Below are 8,865 nucleotides of genomic sequence, written 5' to 3' on the forward strand. Positions count from 1 at the left end.
AAACCGGACCCTTTACGTCCCTTAATAAGAGGAGCCATTCTCAAACTTCTCTATATCAAGTATATAGAGAGGTTGGGAAACCGATCTAAATAATTTTGAAAACTCATTCAGTGTAGACACTTTTTGGATTTAAGATGTGGGTACAGCGAACCAAGTGTCTCCAAAGAAAATTAAACAAATTAATTTCAACGTGTAGGTGAGACAACTGAAGGGACAGTACTGGGGTAGTCTCTTAAAATAGTAATGTAATTTGCTCAAAAGACATTTGAACGAAAATATAATTCACCTATTGAAGCCTAGCATGGAGAAAAGTAGTATGGAAACTAATTATTCGGTAATTTGGACATTAGTGATGAAAGTGGGTCCATCTTCAACAATGCATGTAGTGAGATGAATAATTCGAACCAGTGATAATCTACACATGCATAACTCGTGTGTGCACCAGCATCTCTCTGCCTCAAAACACTTAAAATAGTTCTTCCACAGAAAAAGGCCAATGAAAGCGTTATCTGCCTGCCAACAGCAATGTCAATGGAAGACTGCCATGCGCAACCTCTCCATATTTCATTTTCTGCATAAAAGAAAATGTAACATCTTACTCTACAAGCCACAAAAGTGGAAAACCTGTCATTGATGTCCGGGCATTTCAGAGGTAAAAAGGAGACCACATTTGGAAAGGACGCCAGTGGCTACAGTTGATTTAGTCTTCTATGAAACTCCAAATGCATACTCAAAATCCTCATGCAACAGAAGGTCACGTTCTAAAACGAAATCACTTAACAAGTTACATAAACCACGAAGCATCTTAAAGAGGAAGAAAAGGCGAGCACCACAAATCTTGACAAAATGACTTCAGACAGTGGCCTCACCTAAACCCTAAATGTTGAAAATGGCACTCGTTGAAACAGAATAGGAAAGCTTGGAAGGGAATATATATATATATATATATATATATATATATATATATATATATATATATATATATATATATATAAAACATATGGTGTTAGTCATTGAGGAAATCATTGACCTGATTGGTTTCACATTTTTGCTAGACAAAGTGGACTTTTGAGCCCCGAACAAGTTAGCAACCAGGGTTTTTAAATCTAGGCATTGCTAATAAAACAAACCCTAAGCCACAGAAACATTAAGTTTAGTGTATGGTGCACAGGTAATCATCGTCGCCTACCATAAAGTCTAAAACGATGAGTGAGTTATGGACTTTTACCACAATTAGATAAAGGGCTTTCTTGTCCATGTCACGAGCATACCCCCAGAAGAATCATCATCACACCCTTCAACACAACATGGGAGAGGATTTAAAGAGACCACGCAAATGAGCGCTAATTCTGAAGCAGTCTATGTATCTAAAGTGTACCATAAAGGGGTTCGAGAACGAAAACAGTTCAACGGCTAGAGATTTTCAAGGTGGAAGGGCGGAAGACATACTTACTTTACTACGATCGCTTAATACTTACAATTCTGTGGGAAACTCAGATGCTTCTGAATCTGTATCCTTGATGGATGCCACAGGATACCAAGTTTAAAGTAAATGTTTTCACACACAAGAGAAATACATTTTAAGCGGTAGAAAGCGCACATGGCAAAGGGAGACTAGAATGAGAGGCGTTCTGTAAAAGTGGTTTGTTTAATAATACACATAAAGTGGGACAGTTGACAAATCTAACTTATCATTCACACAAAACCTCGTCATTTTAATAACTGAAGCTACAGACACAAGAACATAATGCTCTACATTGAATTCCAGGTTTTTCTTTAAAAAAAATAAACCCTAGATGGACCCAATTCCAGCTTGGAAAGCAAGGGGGCTTGCAGAGCCAGGCAATGAAAACAATTTAACAGTAAACACCCCATAAAATTAATTTAAAAAAAAAAAAGATACCAATAACCATAATTATATTGGAAACAAATAAACGTCCACGGTTCATCCGTTAGCGGCTTTCTTTTTTTCGTAACTGACGAAGCGGCTGCGAATTTTCAAACATTCGGGTCATCTCGGCGGACTTCGCAATGAACGCAGCGGTCACATGAAACGTTCGGAAGACAGCGGTCATCGTAGGTACTTTTGTATAGTCGGTTTCTCCAGCTATTTGTGCGACAGCGTTTGTCTCTTAGCACTCAATACCAATGCGGCTGCCATGGGGACTTTTTTTTTTTTTTTTAGACGACGGTCGTATGTTGTGGTCACCCATGAAACAGGCAGAACCATTTGGCGCTCGGGAAACAGGGTCTGCTCATTCTTTTTTGCGTGTTAAGAGTGCCACGGTGGCTTGCTTTAACGGTCAGCGCCATACCCACAACCACTCCCCTAAACTAGTGACAGCCCACGAGGGAAAAAATACAAGTGAAACATTACTTACAGATTCAGCTGCTGCTTAGATGACTTCCGAGGCAAAATGATGAATTAACCAAAATTTAAAAAACAAAAATCAGCTCAAGTCAAAGTGTGTCTGTGTGGAAAGTTAGGGCCGAAAGCCACAAAAACAGTTTCTAGTTTACTTGCATTAACAGCAGGGCACCATAGTTTGGTGCATGCGAACATTAAACAACTACATCTTGTGAAAATGTTAAGTTTTAAGAGGAGGTCATATACATTACCAATCCTCGTTACTGAGATCTAGACAAAGACGCAATTCTAGACATTTAAGCTTTTATCACTACCCCACTGCTTAAAGGCCATGGTACTTTAGTACGAATGACTTGTATATCCATTGCTGTATCTCTCATAGTAATCTTCAGCACTGTAGCTAGCACCCACACTATAATGAGAGTATGGGGAGGAGTAGCTCTGACTGTAGCTTTGACCATACCCTGGGCTTAGGCTGTAATGGTCAGCATACTGAGACAAAGATCTTCTGCTTATAGGACTCCTTTCCCTGTAGGATGAGGGCAACAAGGCCGAGGCGGCGGCAGACAAGGCTGCCTCTGAAGACAATGAAGAGGAGCCCAGGACCCTGTCGTAGGCAGACCGTGTAGCACGGTCGTACAGATCGTAGGCGTACCGCTCCAAGTAATCGCGGTCATACCTAGTCGAATAGGATGGAGGCGGTGGTGGAGGGATACGCTCCCGGTGAAAGAAATAGCTAGAGGATGGTGGAGGAGAGTGTGACATTGGGCCACCTTTTACCCCTTTGTTAGCATTATTGCTCTTGGACAGGGTTACAAAGAGCTTTTGGTCTTCTAGGCGGTGGTCGTTGAGGTTCATGATGGCATCCATGGCATCACGTTCTCTGGCCATGTGGACAAAAGCATAGTTCTTCACAATGTCACACTCCACTACCCTCCCATACTTCTCAAAGAGGGCCTTGATGTCAGAAGTGGTGACCTTGCTGGATACGTTTCCCACGTAGATTTTGGTGGCATTTCTAATCTTCGAGGTGGCATACTCCACCGTTAGAGTGGAGCCCTTGAAGGAATGCTTGTGCAGCTCATTGATCGCCTTGTTGGCTTCGGCTTCACGCTCCATGTGCACAAAGGCATAGTTCTTCAGGACATCACACTCGTTTACCTTGCCGTGTTTCTCAAAGAGCCCTCTCAGCTCCTCGCTGGTGACTGAGGTGGAAAGCCCCCCGACGAAGATCTTTACCATCTTGCAACAGTGGTCACCACGTTAGAGATGCAACAGACTGTACTCCTGAAAAAAGAAAGACGCTGTCAGACTCAAGGTGAAAAAATATACATCATCCGCAGGAAAATAATCTTTCAAAGGACGTGGATACCGTTTTTAAGTAAAGCACATTCAGAGAAATTAACAGTGCAACAAAACATCCAGACATCAAACGTAGGGCATATGATCCTTTCTAGGTTGACATAATGAAATGTAAACCGATATATCATGTTAGCAAAACAAGCATTGGCAACAGGTCTCCCCTACGCAAGAGCTATTCGCTTGGTCAATGTGTTTTAGCCTTGTTGTACACCAGCGTATTGTGAAGGAGAGGGTCATGGGTGGAGTGGCGTGAAGTGTCTTAGCGTGTCATGGAGTGTGTTAGAGTGGAAGGGTGTACTGTTGTGGAGTATAGTAATGTGGAGTGGTGTAAAGGGAGTTGCGTAGAGGGTCGTAGAGTGGCCTAGAGAGGAGTAGACTGTTGTTGAGTGCCAGAGTGTAGTAGAGTAGAACATGAGCACAGTGAAGTAAAACTGAGTGGCATAGAGAGGAATGGCATGGAGTGTCGTAAAGAAGTGGAATAGAGTGAAGTAGTGTGTTGTAGAATAGAGTGGAGTAAAGTGGCAGAGTGGTGTTTAGCTGGGAAGAGCGTCAGAGTGGAGCCCCGTGGAGTGCTGTACAGTGTAGAGTCACGGAGAAGCGTAGAATGGTTGCCAAAGCGTAGTGTTGTGGTGTGTCAGTGGATGGGACTGGAGTGACATGTCGTGGTGTGGAATGCACTGCAACTACAGACACACATTTTCAATTGAAATTACCATTACATTTGAAAAGGCATGTAGTTTTACTGAAAAACATACAGGGCGCTATTTCTTTGATCTCATTCCACCACAATTCAGAATTACAAAAAAATGGGCTTATTTGTGCTATCCTAATTGCGATTTATTCTGAAATATCTGCAGTTCATTTACAGACATCTAAATGTTGTGTGCTAGGGAAAAAAAGACTTTCCTTTCACAACCCAAGCAAGATTGTCACAAATCGTCTCACTTTGAAGTTGGAGAAAGAAAAGTAAACACCAAGCTCCCTCAGAAGACGGTCTGACATTTGACCTCCATCTTTGAATCCCCAGCAAATGTGGCAAGATAAAAACAAGATTTAAAGGCCTGTTTACAGAAAGCAAGCACTGGTGAAAGAATACAGTAAGGAGGATATCTTCCACGGGAGGGACGCCTAAAACAAATTAGACCAGCAAGTAAATGTGAGGTACAAAGCAAATAGTAAGCGATGGGCAGAATGAACACCCTGGGAAGCTTTTCAAATGGCCCCAAGATATCTATAGCTAACTGCCAGGGAGGCTTCTCCCTAACAAGCTGCGATCTGCACAAAATGTTTATGTGCAGAAGAAAGGACTTGCCTTACCTGCGGAAAGGATCACTCTCGTATGATAGTCGTATACTGATAAGGCAAAAATTGGACAAAAAGTGATTGTAAATTCAATGTTCCCCATACATTCAAGTACTACATAAAAAAAGCCAGAGAAGCATGTTTCGTACCACTGCCTATAAATTGAGGCTTCAGGGCCTAAATAAAAATACCCCCGAGACTTTGTTCACATTTAATGGATGGTTTGAATAAAGGTGCACCTTTTCTTGCATTACTCCAGTGCAATATTGGAACTAACACTATTAACTATATTATTGATTTCAGCATGCCCAAAATCAAGAACTAAACCCAATATAATGTAGCATCTACTCCAGATTTGTTGAGAAATGTCGACTTCAAAGCCTAGAACTGATGTTTGGGTTTCGGAACACATTTAACCAACAGCTTGGGACAAGACGTTGGTTAAAAGTGTGTAAAGTTCTCTGTAGGCCGTACGACCTTTTAACTCCGCAAAGAAATATGTTCAAATTTCTCCAACTTCGATCATTATGAATGAAGCTTAATGCACAGGACGTTTCAAATTGCCTCTAATTAGCAAAGTTGTTCAATTGCAACTTCGTTACATATTTTCATAAGATGCTAATAGATATATGTTATGACTATCACGCCCTCTCTTTAATACATGTTACGCATTACAATGTAGGTTGGTCAATTTATTCGTCCAAGTGTATTCAAACCGTGAAAATTATGTAATTTGTGACTATTCAGTTTGATTTTATGTATATTTTAATTTTTACTCCCATTTCAACTGCCCCCCCCCCCCCCAAAAAAAATATTCCAAATGCTCATTATAACCATCGCTGGAGGGAGAAAAGACTAAAGGAAAAAGACCCAACTACACTAGTCCTTGTGTAGAAGTCCATGTTTAAGTACACCTTTTAGACGTTGGCCCAGAAATCTGACCAGTCACTCATGTCGGTTAACCAATGTACAGTCTCTCACTATTTGCTCTATGGCTCTTGCTATGTCTTAAGAGTTCTAGGATCTTCATATAGCAGAAATTCAACAGGTCTTCAGTGTTGGTACAGGCTACGAGAATGCATTAGCATGGTAATCCTTTTTAGGCCTCGCCTGACCCAGCGCATGCGCTGGTCTGGCGAGACTTATTGAGAGGGCTCCAAGAAGTGCTACCAGGCCAGCCTAGAGCTACAGTGCATATGCGGGCGCGCTTTTTACCGCCATTACTTTCACGCCCGCCCAGTCGCTTTGATGTTTGATCGTGATCACACGGCCGCTTCGCATAGCCAATAGGTCTCGCTTTTGGGACCTTATGAGAGTAAATAACCGATCTAAAGCGTGGTCACCTCTATGAGGAGGGCTCTCGGCCATTTCCCCGACTCCCAAACCATTAGTGATTTTAATCTTTTCAGCAGGAAGATTTAATTCTGGGTTGTTAACGCACACTTCAAAAATGTTAACGGGTCCAAGTTTTTCTGGGCAATGGTTTGGAGGTGCAACCCAATAAAAAGTATTTGGTCCAGAAAAAAATGCGGCCATTCTCTGAATTCCAACATGCTAATTAATGTTGGCAGCAGTTTGCGAAAGTATCAGTTCATCAAATATGGACTTTGTAACAGGTCTCACCGAGCCGCAGTACATGACGATCTGTTCGAACTAAGATTTCCAGTACAGCAACGATATGCGTGTTGGCAGGCTATATATGCTGTGAGGCATACGGGATCCAAAAATACGCCCTTTTATACTTTTATCCTTAAACTGTGTACATATACTGGGCCTCATCCGTAGAACATACAATCATCAGTGCATTAACCCTTCATATTATTTTGTGAGGGAAATTTGTGACTAGGCGCAACACGGATGTCGTCAGCAAGTGCATTAACCAACATTTTATTTTACAAGAGTTTTACATAGCGCGAACTTGACCCGAATCAGGAATCCGAGCCTTTTACATAGCACCGGTTGCATTACATGAGGACAGTTTTGCCCAGAATCACAGGATGCTCAGCGTTATTGCCGAGACTCGAACCCAGGTTCCCAGATTCATAGTCGAACGCCCTAGCCGTTAGGCCAACTCCTCATCCCTTTATAGTTATCTTACCACTATAATACCCTGATTTTTGCTGTATAAGCCAAAACGCGTGTGGCTCAGTTTAAGATGCAGCCAGTGTGGGCCAAATTTAGCAAGCCATAACAGATAGACCATGCCACCTTTCCCTGCTGGTCATTTCTTTGCAGTCGGTTTATAGGCAGAACAAAAAGGAGCGAACAACCGACGCTCAAAGGTAAGGAGGGCGTAGGCCCGTCTGTGGCGGTTGGAAGAAGGTGCCCGGGATACAAAAGAAGCTCAGGGAGGCGGAGGCCTGGACGAACTGCGTGTAGTACAGTAGTGCGAGATTATCAAAAACAGGTCTTTTTTCGACCAGGGACGACAACTAGCTACTTTTTCCACAGGAAACGCGTCAATTAAGAGGTCTCTGTTCGAGCTCTATTTCCATAACGCCCCAGGCCTCAATTCTCAGACTCTCTTACCTAGGTAAATAATTCCTCCCTCTTCGCCAATACACCCTCACGGCACAGTTGCCTGATAATATTGGTCTGTTCGAAGCAGGGTAAAGGCAAACTCACCTCGTTATAACTCAGCAACCTTCCGCTCCGCGCCTCTCTCCTCGCAATGTGAGCAACAAAATGGTGAACAAGAACTTCCGCCGGAAGTAGGGGAGACTTTGGTGAGGAAACCTGGGAGACGCAAGAAAGCGACAGTACGTCACTAGGCGGCCATCTTAGACTGGCTATATTTCTCTTTTTAAAATGACGGGTGTACGGATGTTATATGGACTAGCGTTAACACATCGTTTTAGACCCCCCCCCCCTCCCCCCTCAAACTGACGGAAAGGTTTTAGTGTGAACGAGCATTGCCAAAGAGAACCCACACCTTACATACCGACCATCACAGTTTATGAGGGGATTCCAATGTTGTTCTGGCGTATGGGCATGCAATATATGACAACGTTATAAACGTGGAAAGTGTGAAATTTGGCAAGAAATATCCGGGTGAGGGTGGTACTTTCTCCTTTGACATATACTGAAGCAGAGACGATTTTAGGCGGGAAATAGTTAAAAATAGAGCCATTTTGGTTTGAAAAATCATGAGACGTCGCCTGAATGGAATCTGTTGGCATGTATGTATAGGGTGCCCAGGTTTTAAAACCAAACGTCCAGGACATTCCACAAACATAGACATAGGACTGCAATTTGTAATTAACTGAGGGCATTATAGAATGACTTTAACTGACCGTACCCACATAGTCGCGGCTGGTATATATATATATATATATTTTCACTGAAAAAACCATAGGTTCCAGGCACGTTATAGTTAGAAATTAGCATTTAAAAACCCTTAGAAATTTACTGAAAAAACCATTGTTTCAGGGACGTTATAGTTACTTGGACATTTCACTCGTACAAAACCATAGAAATTCCCTCATTATAGTTAGTTCAGCAAACTATAACTCGCGCCCCAGCAATGCACTGCTGATGACGTCACATATTACATCATTCATGACATGGTCAGTGACATCACTGATGACATCTCAAATGACATCACTGATGACATCATCCAGTGACTGTGTGTTTCTCTAAAGTTTAAATATGTTTTATATATATATATGCCAAGATGTATTGAAGAATGAGTGGGTGTATAAGTGTCTGGATGGAGTATTTAGTAGGTGCGTGACTGACTGTATAAGTGAGTGATTAAATGTGTCTTACTGAATGCATGGGTTAGTGACTAAACTGTGTGAATGTGTGTATCAGTATGTCTGTTGTGTAAGCTG

The 8,865-nt window shown here is 42.2% G+C and overlaps 1 protein-coding gene across 1 annotated transcript; it reads right to left on the reverse strand.

Annotated features, from left to right (window-relative positions):
- Positions 1-1,629: 1,629 nt before the first annotated feature.
- On the reverse strand, positions 1,630-7,809 carry LOC146798752 (RNA-binding protein lark-like). The gene is made up of 2 exons (XM_085626047.1): positions 7,658-7,809; positions 1,630-3,655 (listed from the first exon to the last, which is right to left on the reverse strand). Exon 2 carries the CDS (start codon positions 3,608-3,610, stop codon positions 2,708-2,710), a length of 903 nt encoding a protein of 300 aa, XP_085482173.1. The 5' UTR covers positions 3,611-3,655; positions 7,658-7,809; the 3' UTR covers positions 1,630-2,707.
- Positions 7,810-8,865: the final 1,056 nt, after the last annotated feature.

Source organism: Triturus cristatus, chromosome 9 (genome assembly GCF_964204655.1).
Source record: "Triturus cristatus chromosome 9, aTriCri1.1, whole genome shotgun sequence".
In the NCBI taxonomy this organism is placed as follows: domain Eukaryota; kingdom Metazoa; phylum Chordata; class Amphibia; order Caudata; family Salamandridae; genus Triturus; species Triturus cristatus.

Excerpts from the sequence above, each read along its gene's own strand:
- LOC146798752 (XM_085626047.1), bottom strand. The coding sequence starts at position 3,610 with ATGGTAAAGATCTTCGTCGGGGGGCTTTCCACCTCAGTCACCAGCGAG.